Raw genomic sequence first — 21,304 nt, forward strand, 5'->3', positions numbered from 1 at the left:
GTTTGGAATAGGACCCGGTTTTATTAAAATGATTCAGACATTGTATAGCTCTCCTGGTGCAAGATTATATATAAATAACAATTTATCAGATAAATTTAATTTGCAAAGGGGAGTTAGACAAGGATGTCCTTTGTCTCCCTTACTTTTTGATATTGTTCTAGAACCCTTGTTAATTGCAATTAATCAAACTAAGGAGATAAGGGGAATCCCATTTTCTTACTGGGAATATAAACTTTCTGCATATGCAGATGATATCTTATTATATTTGAGAGAACCGGGGATTACTATTCCAAATTTACTTAATCTTCTAGAGGAATTTGGAAAATTCTCTGGATATAAAATTAATTGGAGTAAATCAGAAATTCTTCCAATTAATGTTCACTGCACCAAAGGATTATTTGATTCATATTCATTTATTTGGAAAGAGGAAGGATTAAAATATTTAGGAATTATGATCAAAAATACAATTGATGATACAGTCAAAGAAAATGAAAAACTTTTATTGAAAAAAATTACAGAAATGTGTGAACAATGGAATCCTTTACATCTTTCATGGTGGGGAAGAATTCAAACAATTAAAATGATGATATTGCCTGTAGTTTGTTATCAAATGAGTATGATACCAATATTTTTTCAGGGGTCCTTTTATAAAAAATTAAACAATATTATTACAAAATTTGTTTGGTTTGGGAAAAGACCCAGAATTGCTTTAGTATCTTTACAAAGACCAATTATGGAGGGAGGGGTAAATTTTCCAAATTTTTATAGGTACCATCAAGCCTATATTCTAAGACAGGGTATGTATTGGATCCTCCCAGATCTCATGGAGAATGTACCAGATTGGCTATATTTAGAATGGCGGCTCCTGTTCCCATTACATTTAGATCATTTAATTAGTATAACAATGCCCAGAAGATACAAAGAAAACAGAATATTATTAGACACTTGGAAAACATTAAGATATATAAATAACCTATCACCAGATCCAATTTGTAAATCACTAAATCAATCTATTTGGGTAAACTCCAGGATCAAAATTGGCGGATTTAAGATCGTCTGGAAACAATGGATAAGTGCAGGTATACGAACATTAAATGATGTCATTTCAGAAGGTTCACTGCTTAGTTTTTCACAATTGCAAAATAAATTTGGCTTAAATAAATCACAATATTTTAAATGGATGCAATTGAAGCAGGCCATTCAGGTAGGGTTCCCTGAATGGAAAAATCTTAATACTCAATATAGTCTGCAGGTTTTATGTTTCCAGGCGGATTTCTTGGGTCACCAAGCCGCAAAATGGTACAAATTGATATATGGATTTTTAAATAAAAAAAAGAAAACTGGTCTTAAGGATATTTGGAGTATTGAGATTGGACAGACAATTTCTGCGTCTCAATGGCCACGATTTTGGTCCTGGAGATTAAGATCTACAAAGTCAGCATCTATGAGTCAAACATGGATGTTTTTATTACATAGAGTGTTATGGACCCCTACGCGCTTGCAAAAGATAGATAATACTAGATCCAATAGATGCTGGCATTGTAAAATAGAAATAGGGACGTTAGATCATCTAATTTTTTTTTGTCCCTGTGTAAATGCCTTTTGGAATATGATTTGGCCCCAAATTAACAAATTACTAGAAAATCATGTAGGACTCTCATATGACACTGTATTATTTGGAACTGCAATGAGAACTCAGAGTCCGATCTCAGTAAACAATAATAAACTACTATTAATATTGACAGGAGTCGCCATGCAACAAATAACTCAGAATTGGAAAGACTATACCAAATTAAATTATACGTTCTGGTGGAACTCTGTCTGTCATATATACAAAATGGAAAAAGTAATAGCATTACAACACGGGAACATTCATAATTTCAATAAAATTTGGCAACCATTGACTAATTATTCTAATGATTAAATTTCTTAGCACAATTATAATACTTATATAGAAAAGGGGAGGGACATGTATAATTTTTAGAATCATTAATTGGAAAAAGGGGAGGGATGTATAACTTTTGAATATATATAATATATACTGTTTATAAATTAAGTTGTATTAATGATAGATACAATGATATATAGTAATTAATTATATCACTTGAATTTCAAACATTGTAAAAATTGAAAAATTCAATAAATAAAATTTAAAAAAAAAAAATAAAAGGTCCCACGGCAACAAGAGGGCATCCGTTGAAACTCAGGGGTGGGAAATTTCATGGTGACACCAGAAAATATTTCTTCACCGAAAGAGTGGTTGATCGCTGGAATAGTCTTCCACTGGAGGTGATTGAGGCCAGCAGCATGTCAGATTTTAAGAAAAAATGGGATTGGCACGTGGGATCTCTTCACGGAGGGAGTTAGGGGTGGGTCATTGGTGTGGGCAGACTAGATGGGCCATGGCCCTTTTCTGCCGTCAGTTTCTATGTTTCTAAGCTGGAAAAGTAGGGAAGAAGTGCTTATTACAATAATGGATTCAGCCTGATGTTCCTTCTTTTCACTATCGAATGGTGCTAGATGCTGCTGATGGTATAAAGTACAGTGAGAGTTTATGGAAAGAGAAGGGACTTGTTGCTTTTGTCATGAGAGATTATAAGAATCAAAACCTCTTGTGAAATAGATGGAGAATTTTATGCCTTATGATTTAATCTATGGAGAGGGAAGGGCATGGGATGGATAGAATGGGAGATACATCGGATAGGGTTGGGGAAGGAAGGGATGTAGGGAAGAAATTTGAAAATGTTAAAAATTTAATAATTTGATTGCTATTGGTTCATCTGTATGGTTATTTTATTTGTTCAATAAAAATTGCTAAATAAACTATAACCAGACTGGTTTGGTATGTCCTGAGGACTGGGTTGAGAACCTCTCTCCTATGAGAGCACTTACATGTTTTAGGTAATCTTGTTGAAAACTAGGCAAGCACACTGACGTACAATTTACAACTGGCATAAGTATGCACAACTAAATGCAGAATTTACATGCATAGATTACAATATTCTATAAGTAACCCACATAAATGTTGCCTCGCCTATGACATGCCTATGCCTCTCCCTTGTGTGCATCTCCCTTTTATTTTTGCACCAAGCCATTTTAGGGTGTAAATCCAGAAGATCGATTAGGCGCACTATTATTATTTTCAGACTTAAGTGAACACTTACCCACATGAATAGTAGGATTGTATAAATTTAAGCAAGCAAAAGGCACTTTATTAGGCGACTTGTTATAGAATGCGGGGTACAGAGTACATATTCACATTTACTCATTTGAAGCAGATGTAAATGTGTGTGCTTCTGGGGGGTCACTGTAGGTTAAAGCTTATAGCCGATTGCTTCAGCCAGTGAATAATTTATTCAGCCAGTTGTATGTTTTAAGCAGATCATTTTGGTTTTGGTATAGTCATTTTTGGAGCCCATTTTAAAAAGACACATAGATTCCTGTGTTGTCTTTATAAAAAAAGGCCTTTTTTGATATTGCATATAGGCCTCTCTTTTATGAAATTATTCTTCTAAGCCCTTCCTTTGCAGAACAGTATTTGAAGAGGTGAGCTACAAATCTTTTTAGGTGCATATTTTTCAAAAATGAGTTCACATCAGAAACAGTCTGTCTTTATAGATAGCCAGAGGATGTCTGAAATTTGCAATAAATCAGTGAAAATAATTTTCCTATGTTGGCAAGAATTCTTGAAAATAAAAACTTGCTTATATCTAGAGAACAGCTTTTTGTACTTAACAGGTTTTGGAACTCACCTCTTCATTTATATCCAATGAAGGAGGCATCTACACTAAATCCCACTAAGCAGTGAACAAAATCTTTTAACAAAGAGCTTGCCTAAAGGACAAGAGATTTCCACTGTATGTCTCTACAGTTGGCTCTTCTAAAATGAAAAAATAATAATCTAATTGATAATTATTTAAGAACATAAAAATAGCCTTACTGGATCAGGCCAATGGTCCATCAAGCCCAGTAGCCTGTTCTCATGGTGGCCAATCCAGGTCCCTAGTACCGGCCAAAACCCAAGGAGTAGCAACATTCCATGCTACCGATCCAGGGCAAGCAGTGGCTTCCCCCATGTCTTTCTCAATAACAGACTATGGACTTTTCCTCCAGGAACTTGTCCAAACCTTTCTTAAAACCAGCTACGCTATCCGCTCTTACCATAACCTCTGGCAATGCATTCCACAGCTTAACTATTCTCTGAGTGAAAATAAATTTCCTCCTATTGGTTTTAAAAGTATTTCCCTGTAACTTCATCGAATGTTCCCTAGTCTTTGTACTTTTTGATGGAGTGAAAAAAAATCAATCCACTTGTACCCATTCTACTCCACTCAGGATTTTGTAGACTTCAAACATCTCTCCCCTTAGCCGTCTCTTTTACAAGCTGAAGAGCCCTAACTGTTTTAGTCTTCCTCATATGAGAGGAGTTCCATCGCCTTTATCATCCTGGTCGCTCTTCTTTGAACCTTGTTTCTATCTCCACCGCTTTCACTTATACTGAAATGATAATGTTGAATAAAATGTTTGGACTTCCCCCCTCCCCATTTTCATGGGTTTTGTATTCTAGAGGAATTTTCCTTAGTTGTCAACATTAATGGCGTGAGGAGACTGCACATCGCTGTACCTGGCTTGAAGGTTTTCAATTGCTATGCTCTTCTCTCTCTCCATCCTGCTCAGGATCTCCTTCTGCTTTCGGATCTCCTCACAGAGGCTTTCTTCTGCTTTTACCTCCTGCTCCTTCAGCTGTTCTTCCAGGGCATTGGCTCTTCAAAAAACAAAATGAACCCATTTGTACTTCAGCCAGTGTTCCAGAGTAATACCATTCATACCAGAGACAGATATTTTCAGCCGTGACATACATTTAACTGGATATATTTATCCAGTTAATCTGGCCCCATGAAATAGCCCCACCGGGGCTTGCTCTTCATTCCTGGGACTGATATTCAGCCATGACATCCAGATAACTGATTTGGATAAGTTTATCCAGATGTTCAAAAAAAATTATCCAGTTAAGCTGGCCCCATTGAAAATATTGGTCTAAAGTTAACCAGATGTGTTATTTGATTAATTTTAGGACATAAACTTACAGAGAGTTATACTTGGTTAGTTATGTCACATCACAAGTGCTGACACAAAAAAATAAATTTTTCAGTATTGCTCTGAATAAAATATCGAGCTGAAGTGAAAGAAACGTGGAAGAGTAGTCTAATGGTTAGTGCAGTGGCCTGAGAATCTGGGGAATTAGATTTGATTCCCACTGCAGCTCTTTGTGACTCTGGGCAAGTTACTTAACCCTCCCATGCCCAAAAACTAAGACTGTAAGCCCACTAGGGATAGAGAAAATACCTGAATTTAACATGTAAACTGCATTGGTTGTACTACAGCAAGGCAGTTTATCAAATTCCCATTACCCTATACAATTCAGAAAATAGGGAATTATTTCCAAGGAAATGTCCCTTTTCAGAAATCAGCATGCAATAATTTATAGGTTTCTGTTCCAAATTCTAAAATCTCCTTAAGTAGTGTGCTAGATGACATCCATTTGCTATTCTTGGGATAGGAATGCATGTGTGCATTACCCTTATATGATCCCTTTTCCAAACAGACTCCTACCATTAAACATGACATGCTGAATACAGAAATGAATACCATGGAGCGCAACTTGCTGAAGGGGCCAGCAAGGTTCCACCAGGGTTCTGCTGGAATAAACAAACACATTCCATTGTGACAACACTGGAGCTGCTAATGTTGAACCCACTGAAGAAGACAGACCAGGACTAGGTTCTGGTAGTGTGAGAGGAGATGCAAGGGAAAGGGGAAGGAGGAGAGCAGAAAGGGAGAAGAAAGGAAGAGCTGATTCAAAACGGCTCTCTATCTGCACTCACACAGGAAAAGGGGACTCGGAGAAAGACTGGTAAGGGCAAAGAGAGGGGACTGAGAGAGTGCTGGGTTTATGCTGCTTTGGGACTGAGAAGGAAAAGAGGGACAGATGTAACTTAGGAGAAGCCAGAAAAGTGAATTTCAGCAGGTGTCAGCTAGTCTAATACAAAAAGCAAATTTACGTTTCATCCTTTAATAGTGCACGACATTTGCTGGTAATAATGCTGGACATTTCCCCCCCACCTGTGATTAATTCTCTGCTTTGGGCCTACAGCTTCCAGGTAATTCCCTCCCCAGACGGACTGCTGCCTAAATATCTTTTATACTGATCTATGACTAGACATGCTTGTTTGTTTTTGATTTGTTGACATAATAAGTCCTGACAGTCAGAATTTGGTAGAACTCACTTTATAAAGCAGCACAGAGTTCCTGCTATGGAAGAACTGATGAGCCTTCAACCTGTTTATCTTCTCTCATATCCAATGCAACTAATGCACTTATAAGAATCCTGGTATAACAGAGCTACAGGGACCAGGGAAAAAAATTCATAACAAAAAAATATTTAATTTTAATATGACAGTCAGAGAAATACTCCGGCATTGTTTTAGCCCCTTACCGCTTGGTTCTCCTTCCCCACCCTTCACAGCTGTTCAATCCTTGGTTTTATCTGCCTTGGTATGATGGCTGCCTGGCTTCCTGATAAATGCTGTACACATTAAAAAAGAGTTAACAACTCACCTGTGCACCAGCTGCAAGTTTTCCTGCTTCAAGCGACTCTGCTGCTCTCCATTGACAGCTGTATCTTTCTCCAGCTCTGATACTCTCTTCTCCAGGAAGATTACCTGCAAAACACAAACACAGGGATTCAGGCTGAGTAGGGAGCTCAGAAGACTTCCCTGGCAAATCAGTGAACCAAGGCTATTAGCATCAAAAGCACTGATTATTGGAGAGGGAAAGGGGGGCAAGAGGGTTGCTGAAAATGGGATATTTTGCTTCTCCCAGCCCCAGGAAACTGAAGCAGGTTCACAGTGGACCACACATTGGCTGTTGCAGTGAAGAGTTGAGAAAGATCACTACAATAATGGGGGAATCCTGTTAGCAGGCTAAGATGAAGAAAGAGATGCAAAGAGACATTCAAGTTCAGAGATACTAAGACATGAAATGGACCAGAAGCAAGCAGAAGTTTAAAAGAAAGATCACTTTTTAGTTTCATATTTATTTACAGGTTTATGCATTGCTTATAAAGCAAACTGCATGTTCAAATAAGAAAATAATGATGAATAAATTAAGGAGAATGGGATTGCAGAACAAAGTCAAAATGATTGCGGAATATCTTTTGTTACATGTAGGGTTTCTAAAGATAAATGTTGCATAACATATATCCAACGTCACTGGTTTTGTAATTTTGCTTTAAAAGTTGCTAACTGGTAATCTGAATCTGTATGGAAATCTTCGGTGTATTTTAACATGGATCTGAGCAGCAGCTTTTTCTCTAAGTTAGGACAGTTACTGCCAAGTCCATTTGCCACTGGCTGCTTCCTTCTTCACCTTAGTTCCTTTTTCTATCCCCTCGCCTCTTCTTTTTGTCTTCTCCCCCCTTTAATATTTCTCTTCTGTTCTTTTGCTGTTCCTTTACTGGTTTTGTGTGCCTTAATTGACTGCTGTTTATTTTCTTCTCTAGACACCCTGGGTTTGTAGGCCATCAAGGTGGACTCCCCTGTCTACTATAGAATTGTCTGTAGTAAGCAGTTTGGGGGGGTGAAAACTGGAAGAAAAGGCCCCTGGACAGATTGGTTAAAAGCTTCTACCACTGTAAGGAGGTGAGAAGCTCTAAGGCCACTAGTATTAGTAGAGAAACAGATCAGGTGGCCTAAGTCCACTGGGAGAAGTGAGTCGATTGAGGCCTGTCTATTGAGCTGGTTTTAAGAAAGGTTTGGACAATTTCCTGAAGGAAAAGTCCATAGTCTGCTATTGAGACAGATATGGGGGAAGCCACTGCTTGCCCTGGATTGGTAGCATGGAATGTTGCTACTATTTGTTTTTTTTTGCCAGGTACTAGTGACCTTGATTGGCGACCATGAGGACCGGCTACTGGGGTCGGTAGCATGGATTGTTACTAATTTTTGGGTGACCTGGATTTGCCACTGTGAGAATGGGCTACTGGGCTAGATGGACCTTTGATCTGACCCAGTAAGGCTATTCTTACATTCTCTCTGAAGTGTAGATGTAACGAACTGTGGAGGCCATGTAACCCAGAAGGTGTAAAATATTACATGCAGTAATATGTAGTAGGGAGGAGACTCTCTGACAGATGAATAAGATTGTTAACTCTCTTCTGAGGTAGAAAACTCGAGATTATATTGTGTTTCAAAGAGCTTCTATGAACTACAAGATCTGACTTGGTTGTAGGTGTGATTTTTGGTAGTTGACTATAAATCCCAGAAGCTCCAATAGCTGGAATGTGGAAACGATGGCATGGTGAGCTGGTTGCAATGATGAGGCCTTGATTAGGCAGTCTTCTAGAGGAGGTGATACCTGAAACCTGCAAAAGTGGAGGACTGCAGTAAGTATTATCAGATATGTCATGAACATTTGGTGTAGACACTAGGTCAAAGAGTAAGATCCTGTATTTGAAATGGGGTGAATTCACTCAAAAGTGAAGATAGTTGCTGTGGGCAGGTAATATGGGAATATGAGTGCACGCATCTTTGAGGTCTAGAGCGAAGAGACAATCATTATTCGTGAATAATGGTAGTTCTCAGAGAGACTATGTAAAACTTCTTCATTAAGTATATGGTGAAAGCACAGAGATCTAGTATTGCAACGGCAGGGACCTCCTGTCTTTTTCAATAATGGAAATACTTGGAATAGAACCTTTAGCTCTTCTCCTGCAGGGGAACTTGTTTTATTGCATTGAGCTGGAAAAGGGCCAAAAGCTCCTGGTGAAGGAGGGACTTCCAGATGTTGCTTAGATGAGACTCTCTTGGAGAATAGTTGGGGAGGGGGCGAAGGAAGTTGAGAGCATACCCTTGTAAGATGACACTGATGGAACACTGGCTCATAGCAATAATAAACTAACAATGATAATAAAGCAGAAGCCTGTCCCTGATTAGAAGATGATGGCTGATGGCGACATCAACAATACTCTCTAAGGAAGAGTAAAAAAGAGAACTACTGTTTAAATCAAGATTACATAGTCGATTTGTGTTGCTTTGGATGTCTCTGGTGGTATCTGTGGTGAGAATAGCAGTAAGAGGATCATCAAATGGTAGAGTACCTCCTGGATGGTGGGAGGAGTGAGACCTAGATAAGCCTGCTATGCCTTCACTGCATTATTAATCCTGTCTGCAGTCTCTTCAATATGGTTGTCAAACAGGTCATTTCTTTACAAGGGATGTTAGTGAGATGATCCTGGACTCAGGTCTCTAAGTCAGATATACAAAGCCAGGCAAGGCGATGCACAGTAATGGAAACTGCTGAAGCTCTGGAAGATACATCAAAGCAATCAAAAGATGCTCTAGTCATATGCTTTCTGGTGGCAAGTAGATTTTTAAGCACTGGTTGGAAAGGCTTGAGCTGGTCAGTTGGAAGATATCTCTCAAAGTCTGGTAATTGCTTGACCAAGAATTTGAAGTAGATGGACATATACAATTGATAGTCCATGATATGGTTGCCAAGCATAGTGGCTTGAAAGATGAGCTTTCCAAACTTGTCTAGGAATCTGGTCTCTCTACCAGGTAGGACACTGGCATATGACCTGGAACTGTTAAGATTTCTTTAAGGCCATTTCTATAAGATCGGTGTTACAATTGGGGTTTATCAAACCCAGGACAGTATTGTAGTCTGTAGAGGGAGTCTATCCTGCGAGGAGCTACTGGGACTGTACGAGGAGTCTCCCAGTTTTTGAAAAGAGCTTCTTTCATCACTTTATGTTGTGGAACTTTAACACAATGAACAGATATCCTCATAGTCTAAAAGCCCCATGAGCTCTGATCGGGTCTTGCTTGACCCATTTGATGTACTGTATATATCTAGCAAATTATAAGCTCTCTGGAGGAGATTGTCGACGTGGCAGTGGAGGTGGAGGGTTGGACGGTATGCCATAAGAATAATCAGCAGATACATCTGGAAAATCAGGTCTAAATCTGGGAGGAACAGAATCTGAAAAATGAAAATACTCTCTCCTGGATGACTGGGATGGAGAGCATTGATGGGATCATCAAGGTGAATGTCCTTAATGCATCAAGAAGTGGTGATAAGAGTGTTAAGATGAGAGCCTGGACTGTGTCGAGGAGTGTAGAGAGGAGGAACAATCTCTTGATGATGATGGGTGCATTGATCTTAATGCAAATGGGTGACGTCAAGGTGATCTGGATCGATAGTTAGCCCAATGTATATCTGCGGTGGGTGAGATTGGAGAAGCCCAGCTAGCTCATGTTGCAAAAGAAGACAGAGCTGGTCCTGGGTTGTTGGCACTGGTACTGTTGGCAAAGGTACTATGGGCGCTGGGACTACTGGCTGCTGAGGGGTTGGAGACTTACACCGAGGGATGTCTCTGTGATGACAGCAGCTGTAGAGTTGGTGAGCAATGCTCTGTGCATCTACAGTTTGTCTAAGTTGAAGAAGCACAGGAAGAAGCAGATGTATAGCTGGTAGGAGACACAAGCTGATGCTTCTTAGCGTCCTTTTGAGGCTTCTTTGTAGCTTGTGGTACCGACAAAGATGTCATGGAGTCAGTTTGATGGGATGTCAATAAAGCCGATGCAGATGTCAGTGCTGGCTGATGCAGAGCATTTCAGGCATATCCGATGTTATTAAGGTGATGCCAAAAACATTTCTCAAACTGAAGTTTATGGGTCTTCAGGGAGCTTTTTACTTGTGAGAACAAAGGGTGCAAGAGATGTTTTAGTGGTCAGGTCCAATGCACTGAACATACCAATTTTGTGGGTCTGTGGCCAAGATGGTCCTACTGCACAGAGTACAATGTTTGAAACCACTGGGCTCCTTGGACATGGATGGAAAAACTGCCAATGTGAAGTCAAAAGACTCTAATGTCATGGGAGCGTGAGTGCAGAACTACCTGGAAAAGGGTCGATGCTCCTGGCAAAGAAAAAAGGCTGCAGGGGGCCTGAAGGCCCAAAAATTGGAAAAGGCAAAAAATGCCACAAACTGGATGAGTCAAAAGAAAAAGTTAAAAATGATGGGAAGACACAAAATTAAAGAGAATTTGAAGGAAATTAACAAACGCGCTGAGGAGAACTCACTAACAAAGATCTCCGTTCTGCAGGTCTCATGAGTCGAAGTTGGGCATGAAGGCACCAGTACGTGCATGGAATGGGTGGTCCTAAAGATTTAAAGTGACAGTATACTTTTGATTGTCTGTATTGGGTTTCATGGATATCACCCAGATGTGAGAATATCATGCTTGCTTATCCTCGGAGAATATTGTTATTGATATGCAGCCATTTCAAATGTTAACACATGAGCACTTACCAATACCTATTTTATAGGCAGTAAAGGCTCATGTGCTAATCAGTTGACATGTGGTAATGTAGATGAGCTGATTAGCGCAGAAACACCCATCCTCTGCCCCCCAGACACCCCCCTCTGTGATAAAAATAAAAGTATTTTTTAGTGTGTGCACATATTTGAAAGTTACCGCAGGATGCCTGAGCACATCCTTTGGTAAGCCATTTAGAACTGTGGTAAGCATGTGCTGGTGCTTACCACAGCTCAGTAAAAGGAATCTTAAGTTTTTTGGGCTTTATCAGCAATTAACTAGAAGGGTGGACCAAACTTTATTACCTGCCATATCCCCCTTTATTGTTTTTATTGTATTAAAAACTCAAATAAACAGTAATTAATTTATGTATTAAAATTTTCTGAAAGTCGTCTATTTTGAACTGTGTAGAGGTTCTGTTAGCTTCTGTTCACTGAAGCACTGGCTGGAACATAGAATTTGGGTATCTTAAAATTTCCAAACATGAAAAATGCTGCTCCAAACATCAGTGACTCAAGCATAATTTTGAATATTTTCAGACCTTAATATATTCCACAAGTACCTGTGAACAATTTGTTTTCTTGGCTTGGCCTCCAGACCAAGAGAAGCATGTGCCTTAGGGACTAGTCAGCTACTCATCTCAGCCATAAAAATCTGATGGTTAAGTTCAGATTAAAGAGGAAGCGGGATAGGACTTCAGCCCACACATACCTTATCAGTGATATCTGCGTCATTACAATCCATGATGCCCTGAAAGGACTCTTCAGCAGCATCTTCAGACAGAGCACTGGTCTGATGTAAACGTCTAAAGAACAGCAAGACAAAAGAACAGTCAGTGTACAAGGCCTGACAAAGCTAGTCAGAAAATCGAGTTTCTCACATAACTCCAACTGTTTTGCTCACTAAAGTCACTTTTAAAATGTTTAATAGATTCTAAAGCAGCAGCAAACAGCTAAGTGGAACTTTAAATACAAACTTTTGAACCCCAAAAATGACTGTAAAAATATCTAATTTATTTTCCAATAATTTTTATTAGTACTATAAACCAATGTTTAACAAAGACAATAGTTACATAATAAGGGCCAGATTCTATAAACGGCGTCTGTTAGGCGTCGCTAGGCACACTGATCACGAACGCCTAGCAACGCCTAACTAAAATCCATGTGCAACCCAAATTATGTTAATTAGCTTAAATGGCATGGTAATTGACTGCACAATTGAAGTTAATTAGCATAAAAATGTTAAATATTAACTAAAGGCCTGTTTTACAAAGTCGTACCTACCTCAACTGTGCCTAAAGATGCTTAAGTTCATTTAGGCACCGTTAGATGTGATTCTATAAGCGGCATCTAGCCACTGATTGACAACCACACAGAGTGGCGCCTTTATAGAATCTGTCCCTATTTGAATAAAACACCCCCAAAATAACAAGACAATGGAACAGTCACAACAATTCTCATATACCAAATCCCCCCATCCATGTCTCAGACTGATATTCTACCCCAGGGCTGTCCAACCTTTTGGCTTCCCTGGGCCGCATTGGCCGAAAAAATTTTTTCTGGGGCCACATAAAAGTGCAAACGCTGCAGCAAGACAGAGGAGGGAGTCGGCAAGACAGTAAATACCCGGGGGCAGCAGAGGAAAACACTGCATTGCCCTTGACCGGGGCCACACAAAATACTTCACGGTGCCACATGCGGCCCTCGGGCCACAGTTTGGACACCCCTGCTCTACCAGAAAAACATCTAATTTTTTTAAGAATCCAGGAAAAGCTTTCATTGGAATTTGCCAGATGGAGCTGTCTTAGCTCTATCCTTCCCCCCTTTCTCTCCCCCCTTCTACACATAAGTTCATGTAATCCTTTTTCTTCTCTACCCACTATTTTAAGTTCTTGTAAACCGTGTCGAGCTCCATACTCATGGAGATGATGCGGTATATAAACTTAAGGTTTAGATTAGATTAGATTATGTTATAACAGGAACTTCAAGCTACTTAAGGGGGTTGAAATTTTGAATCCAGTGCTGCTTTACAGCCTAGGGGTAGGATGGGGAATCTAACACCAGGGAAAGGGATTCTGCATCATAGACAAGGGCACATGCTGGATAATGGTCTTTTAAAATAAGAAAAATGTCACTTCTAGAAAAGAAAAATGAAAGACACACTTTCTTCATCTCCAGCACTGACATGATCTAAATTGTGTCAGTCTCCCACAGCTACACCTAGAATTTCCGTTGAATGTATCAAACTCCAGTGAAACTGCTCTCTCCTATTATTTCAGTCTCCAGCTTGAGAAAGAGTATACATGCAAAATTCATTTAAGGTTTGCTGTTAAAAACAAAAAGTTGCTCTTTGAAATCCTAAGCAAACGTATACTGTATGATCTAAAAAGAAAATAACCAGCACAACTAAACAGAGGCAAAGAGAGAATAAACCTACCTTGCTACCTTCTTGCTGGACAGTCTTTTAACTGGACTGTGAAGGGAACAGAAATAACAGGAAAAGTGATAGGGATGAAAAAGAGGAAACAGGAAATTCACTTTATATCCAGCAGGGACAGGGGCACAGCCTTGACACAAACAGTGCAAACATGCATTAATGTGCTCATCTGCAGAAATTTCCCGGTTAAGTTTTCTGACTTCTGCATGTGTTCTGTGAGATCATCTCTTTTTTCTTCTGGACGGGCTGATTCCAGAAGGGTTAATAATAGATTTGAATAAAAAAGCTCTGATGTTAAGCACAATGGCTATTACTGGTTTCTGCTTCAAAAATATTGTCTTGAAATTTGATTATGACAGCACAATGAACAGTGTTCAATCCTGGAGTGATTTAGCTATTGCCCAGGGGAAAGCTGTTTCCGTCATCTACCGGATCCTACGAGATCACCACTATACTTTCTCACCTGATTTCATAAATCAATGGTCGAACAAATTGACAACTCATATTTCAGACACAGATTAGTGATTATTTTGGTCCAAGACTAATTGCCCGTTTCTTTCTTCAAGAATTTCTCAATCCTTGTATTTTCTTATGTCGTAAGCAATTTGGACCCCCTTCCGTATATGGAAGGCTAAACTGAGACCAAACCCCATTTGTTGGCATTGCCATAAAAAAGATGGAACTTTAGAGCATATGCTTTTTCATTGTAGCTTTATCCACCTCTTCTGGTCCCAGATATGGAACACTATCAAAGATATCGTTAATTGCACATCTGAGCTAACCTTTGATATGATAATTCTTCGATCTCAACATCCCTGTTTTGCCCTCCAAAGCTGATTGACTCTCTGTTTGCAACTGGCATTATACATATCCTGAAGAACTGGAAATCAGCTTCTTTGCTGGACTACACTTTTTGGTGGAATTCTGTATGCCTCTACAAAAATTATATGAGCAATATGCAATTGAAAAACACTACATTTCCTGGATGTCTGCATCTAAATTTTCAAAATCTTCACCTTGGTCTTTTCTTGATCAGTATGTGTTCAAAAGAATCGCAGCTGTATCATCTGACCATCTATGTATTTTTATTTTCACCCTTTTCTTACTTCTCAGATTATTTCTGTCCATATGTTCTTTTATTTGACTAGTGATTTATTGTATATGATATTACTGGAGAGCTAGACTTCTTTTGTTTAGATTTCATATGTTTCGCATTAATGGTTAACTTTACAAAATTTCAATAAAAATTTTGAACTGGAAAAAAGCTCTGATAATGCCATCTATATAACATTTAGTCGACATACTAGGACATAGGCCCTGGCATACAACCCTCAGCTGGTATGTGGCAGCTGGACTTTTAACTAGTTAAGCAAAAGGGGCTTCATGGGACACATTGGCCAAGCCTTATGTGGTACAATATAAAGCCAGGGATCAAGTAAACCCAGACTCTTGCCCAGTGTTCAGAAAAATAAGTGAACTGAGTTGCTTTGAGACTCAGTTCTTCTATATGCTCAGTTACTATTCAGAAATAAACATTTCATATACTGAAGTCTCTTCCAAAAGACCATGTTAAATATCTTACTCATTGACCATGTGCCCCTTTCCATCTGTTTTTTAGGCTTGCCTTTCATTATTTGTATTCCTAGGTGCATATTTCATATTTTAGGAATAACTTATTTTCCTGGTTTCTTATGTATTTATCAATATAAATCAATGTTCGAAAACATGATTTGTAGTGGCTCCAACCGAGTAGGTGTGTTTCCAGCAAAGCACTAGCTGTTTACATTGTTAAATGGGCAAAAAGTAGTGACAACTGAATACAGTATTTAAAATAGGAGCATTACAGAGTTGGATGAAAAGTATCTATTCAAATGATGATAAATGGATAACATCCATTTTAAACATAAGAACATAAGAAGTTGCCTCCGCTGAGGCAGACCATAGGTCCATCCTGCTCAGCGGTCCGCTCCCGCGGCGGCCCATCAGGCCCATTGCCTGAGCAATGGTCTATACCTATCTATACCCCCCAATCCCTTTTTCTTCTAGGAATCTATCCAAACCTTCTTTGAAACCATTTAATGTTTTCTTGTCTACAACAGCCTCTGGAAGCGCGTTCCATGTGTCCAGTACCCTCTGAGTGAAAAAGAACTTCCTAGCGTTTGTTCTAAACCTGTCCCCTTTCAATTTCTCCCAATGCCCCCTTGTGCTTGTGGTGCCCCTTAATTTAAAAAATCTGTCCCTGTCTACTTTTTCTATGCCCTTCAGGATCTTGAAGGTTTCTATCATGTCTCCTCTAAGTCTTCGCTTTTCCAGGGAGAAAAGTCCCAACTGCTTCAATCTGTCAGTATATGGGAGATTTTCCATTCCCTTTATCAGTTTGGTTGCTCTTCTTTGTACTCCCTCAAGTACCGCCATGTCTTTCTTGAGGTACGGCGACCAGTACTGGACACAGTACTCCAGATGCGGCCGTACCATTGCACGATACAGCGGCATGATGACTTCCTTTGTCCTGGTCGTAATACCCTTCTTAATTATACCCAGCATTCTGTTTGCTTTCCTGGAGGCTGTGGCGCATTGCGCCGATGCCTTCAGTGTTGCGTCTACCATCACTCCCAGGTCTCTCTCCAGGTTACTAACCCCTAGTGGTGTTCCCCCCATTTTGTATGTGAACATCGGGTTCTTTTTCCCCACGTGCATGACCTTGCATTTCCCCACGTTGAAGCTCATCTGCCACTTTTCGGCCCACTTTTCCAGCTGCGTTAGATCCTTTTGGAGATCCTCGCAGTCTGCCTTGGTTTGAGCCCTGCTGTATAGTTTAGTGTCATCTGCAAATTTAATGACTTCACACTTAGTTCCTGCCTCTAGGTCATTTATGTAGATATTGAACAAGAGCGGTCCCAGCACCGACCCCTGCGGAACTCCGCTCGTGACCCCTATCCAGTCTGAGTAGTGGCCCTTTACGCCAACCCTCTGCTTCCTGTTTGCCAGCCAGTTTTTGATCCATCGGTGGACCTCCCCTTGTACCCCGTGGTTCCATATCTTTTTAAGCAGTCTCACCAAATGGCAGGAATAAAGTTAAATAGATCTCTTATCCATTCAACTTTATTTCCAGAGTTTTCTTAGTGGCACATAAATGGCCTTTGAGGACATGGAAATATCTACTGTATCTGGATAGTACCACTGAAAATCCGTACAGAGACATGTTTAAGAAATTCTGAAAATGGGGCAGATAAAGCTCATATGGCTTATCCAGTCTCCTCATATACACCAACTACTAAGCTCTACTTTATACAGAAAGCCTGTGGCTGAAAATTAACCCCTCAGTGAAGAAAAAAAAACTGCACAAGGCTGGTTATTTCACTGCAGATGAAATACAAATATTCAAGAGATCCACCGGTATAAGTGGTCTGTCAAAATGAAATGCAATCAAATGAATGCATACAGTTTTCAAAATATAAAGAAATCAATTATTTCAAATGCAGTGAAACCCTCTGCCAACACCCTCTCAGAAGTACATGTCTCAAAAAGCCACTAGCCAAGAGAGAAAGAGATAATGGTTACTGTGGATGGGCAGTTATCTGCCATCCTGTTTTTATGTATACTCTTGTACGTGATCAGGTCAGACTTCCTTTTCAGATAAAGAATGACAGGGGTTTTGTGAAAATGTTTTTTTAAGGGCAATTAGAATTGTTAAACATTGTGATGAATTTGTCCACAATCTGTTGACATTATATCACGCACAGAATCTGCTCTACTGCATCAATGAATCTACCTGTCAAGCTTTGAGTCCCGCACCATTTCACCTGCTTACCACCACTGGCAAAGTGAACAAGGCACACAGCACTAATAATTTTTTTTTTTTTAAAAAAGCAAGTATCGCACATAAAGAACAGCACCTTTCAGGCCTAGAGTAATAACCTGCTTGACAAAAAAGACATTCTGTTACAGGAATGCCCTAGCAAAACATTCCCCCAGAAGGTTACTTCAGACCTTGGCATCAGAGAAAGACACTGTAAAAAGCTAGCAAAGATGTTCTCCGATAAAACTGCACATATCCGGAGACAACTGGATTCTGTCATTGAAAAGCCAGTAACAACCTCCCACAATCTCGCAACCTTTTGTTCTCTTTCCTAGAAATATGTGAGTTTGAACCAAGAAATCTGAAGCCAGAGCAAACAGTTATGGAACTGCTGAACAATACCGAGACTGAACTCTTGTTGCTCGATAAACAGGACCTTGTTTTGAGCAACTGAACTTAGCTGATACAACTGGGCATGAAGTTGTTTGTAGCTTCTCTGGCCTTGCAGACATTGTATCTAACTAAGAAGCCTGGGCTCACTTCTGCCAGCACCCTTCTATCACTACCTTAGCTTTACTGTAAATAGGCTTGATAATAAGAGGAACAGCTTCACCACTCACTCAGGAATAGCCGAGCAGACTGTCTACTTCTGAATCCTATGGGGGTGGAGGCAGGAAGGGTTCCCGTGCTGTCCTTGGATGTTTCATTTTCAAATCTCTCCCAGCCTACTTTCTGGATCTTTTTTGTGAGACTTACCGGGCCTACAGATATTATAAATTAGTTGACCTGGATACAGTAGGGTAGTAAGGAGGATGTGGCCCACCCCGGGCATGGTCTTCCTTGGGGTGCTGGCACCACTCCTGCTCTCTGCCCCCCTTCCCACTCCTCCACCTGCCACATGTGTGCACCCCCCTACCTCCCATCTATGTTAGCTTTTAACTTTCAATTAATCAAACAAAAGCACTATAATTAAATGTAGGTGCCAAGAGGACTTAGCCACAGTTTTAAGCTAAGTATAAAAACATAAAAGAATATAAAAAGTTAAAAAGTTTAAGAAAAATATTTAGCTCTATGAAAAAGATCATTAGACCCAGTGACGAGCAGACACGTAAAGCTCAGGACAATGAAAGGTTTGAGTCCTAAGTGGTGCCACTGAGGGTCGGTTAAGATCTAATATGGTTGCTTGTATAGCAGGAAAGAAAATATTTCCTAGCTACCACATCGACCTTTTTAACTTTGGCACAAGCAGCCATGCTTGTGTCAGCTTTGGCACTCTCTGATGTCACTTCTGGGACCGGTGCCTAGGAAGTGACATCAGAGAGATCACCGAAGCAAGTTCGTGGCTGTTCGTGCCGAAGATAAAAAGGTACGGGGAATGTGTGCACGCACATGGCAGGAGGGGCAGGGAAGAGGGTGGGAGAGGGGTGCCGTTCACCCCCGCTACGCCACTGCCTGGAAAATTATTCATAACTTAGCAGACAACAGCAGAAGGAAAGAAAAAAGACCTCAAGGTGAGATTAATCTATGCAAAGCAGGGCCTAATGTGGATGAAGTGTTGCTGAAAACATGCCAAGTGATAGGCAGACCACAAATGCTACTTGTAATATATCCTCCTGTGTCAAAGGAGCTATAGAGATGGTGAGGCAAATTCATGGTTAACAAGAAAAAAAATCAGCAGCTGTTATGTATGCAATGTGTATGCATATCTGCCTCCCCCCCCCCCGCCCCTTATACCCTTCCACTTCAAGGTGGTGGTATGAGGCATACTGGAATATGACTCCATCATGTGTGACAGTTTCTTTTAACCAATTTTCCACTTTCAAAGTGCTTTCTCGGGACTCAAACCCTGCTCTCCCACACAGTATGTGTGCCCTCTCTCCAGCGATTTCCCCCATGCATTTTCTGACTTATTCATTTGATATACTTATGATATAAACTCTGACAGGGTTTGAGCATTTGGTTCGAAAAGTCTGGAATAAATGATGAGGAACAGCAGCAAGATTAGTTCTTATCAAATGATTTTTTTAAAAAATTTTCTTTATAAAGGTGGTAAATAAATTCAAATAAATACGGGAGCTACTATTTTAATTACTAAGGGTACTTCTAAAATGGAGACCAAGAAAAACTAAATCAGGCCTGAAGAAACCTTTTTTTGAATTTTGATACACTTAAAATTAACACTGTCTTCAAACATGGGGCCCTTTTACTGTACTATAGAATAAAAAATATAGGGGCCCTTTTACTGAACTGTGTTAAGCAGCCAACAAAGGGTTTACTTTACAATAGACAGTAATGATGACCTATGTTACCGTCTCCTGTTGCGGTAAAACTGCCATGTTAGCTACCTATGCAGGAGAGGGCGAGATCAGGATGTGACATGGGTAAGGTGAAGGAGTGGCCAGCTGTGACAGCTAGCGCATGTGTTGGCACCATGTGCTAGTTGTCAGGAATGCCAACAGTGTCGCGGAAGTTATCACCACCTCAACAGGAAGCAGCAATGCTGTAAGTGCAATGCGCTGCAGACCTTGCCTCCCCAACATCCTTTCCCCACCTGATGCCACCAGTCACAAATTCATCCCCCCACCAAAAGCACACTATCCCTACCCATACCTCCAATCAGCAATCACCCCCCATACCCCTAATCAATATTAACATCCTCCCCCCAAAACAATAATATACCCCCACAGCCCCCGAGCAGCAATAATACACCCCCCCTGCAATCCCAATCACCAGTACCACCCCCCTTGGCCCCAATCGACAATAATACAACCTCACCCTGTGAGACAACCCTAGGAGTCATCAGCATCATCCTGGAAGCCGGTGCTGACCCGAAAGAAAGCAAAGGAGAATTGCTGCCACCTGGCAACCACTGCCCCACCAATGCCGACACCAGTAAATCCTGGGAGCAACCAGGTGTGTAGTGAAAGGGTGAATGGGAGGGGATTGTCAGGAAGTGAAGGAAGGAGCCGGGAGTCAGTAGTCAGGAGTGTTGGGGGAGGCAACTGATTTGTAGCTTAAGAGGTGCTGAGGGATGTATTATTGCTGTTTGAGAGCTGTGTGTGTGTGTGTGTGGGGGGGGGGGGGGGGGTTTGAGAATAATGATCAATATGTATACTTTTGAGGAAAGGTGGGAGAGGGGAGATATGATAAGAGATATTTAAATACATACATGGCATAAATGTGCACGAGGCAAGTCTGTTTCATTTGAAAGGAAGCTCCGGAAAGGGGAGGGACATAGGACAGACATGGGCAAACTACGGCCCGCGGGCCATATCCAGCCCATTTAGTTTTTGAATCCAGCCCACCAAATTTTGCACTCCATAAGACACATTTTTTCCACCCAAAAGTGGATGGAATTATCGGTTATTATGCAGCGAAGATACAAATTTTTACCACCACCCCCGTACCTTTTTAAAACACCACCCCCTGCCCTGTCGTACCTTTTTAAATCCCCCTTATAGCCCGGTGGTCCAGTGTGTATTGGCAGGAGCGAGCTTTCCGTGCTCTTGCCTGGGCCTGCGCTGCTTCCTGAATGGCTGGCGTCAGTTCTCGCGGGACTCACGAGAATTGACGCCAGCCATTCAGGGAGCAGCGTGGAAAACTTGCTCCTGCCGATACACGTTGGACCACCAAGCTATAAGGGGGATTTTAAAAAGTACGACGGGTCAGGGGGGTGTTTTAAAAAGTTA

General features: G+C 40.6%; 1 protein-coding gene across 6 annotated transcripts in view; it reads right to left on the reverse strand.

Annotated features, from left to right (window-relative positions):
• The window catches only part of RAB11FIP3 (RAB11 family interacting protein 3), a 247,074-nt gene that overhangs the window by 38,978 nt on the left and 186,792 nt on the right, over positions 1–21,304 (reverse strand). For 4 of the 6 annotated variants that reach the window (XR_004541136.1, XM_033963921.1, XM_033963918.1 and 1 more), the window contains 4 exons: positions 13,817–13,852; positions 12,092–12,185; positions 6,619–6,722; positions 4,625–4,765 (listed from right to left, as the gene is read on the reverse strand). Coding sequence is in view for 5 of the 6 variants with exons in the window: in XM_033963921.1 (XP_033819812.1) it covers positions 4,625–4,765; positions 6,619–6,722; positions 12,092–12,185; positions 13,817–13,852 (375 nt within the window). In the remaining variant the exon portion in view is untranslated. The remainder of the gene's footprint in view (positions 1–4,624; positions 4,766–6,618; positions 6,723–12,091; positions 12,186–13,816; positions 13,853–21,304) is intronic. The other 2 variants (XM_033963922.1, XM_033963919.1) reach the window with 1 other exon arrangement.

Source organism: Geotrypetes seraphini, chromosome 11 (assembly GCF_902459505.1).
Source record: "Geotrypetes seraphini chromosome 11, aGeoSer1.1, whole genome shotgun sequence".
NCBI classification, from domain to species: domain Eukaryota; kingdom Metazoa; phylum Chordata; class Amphibia; order Gymnophiona; family Dermophiidae; genus Geotrypetes; species Geotrypetes seraphini.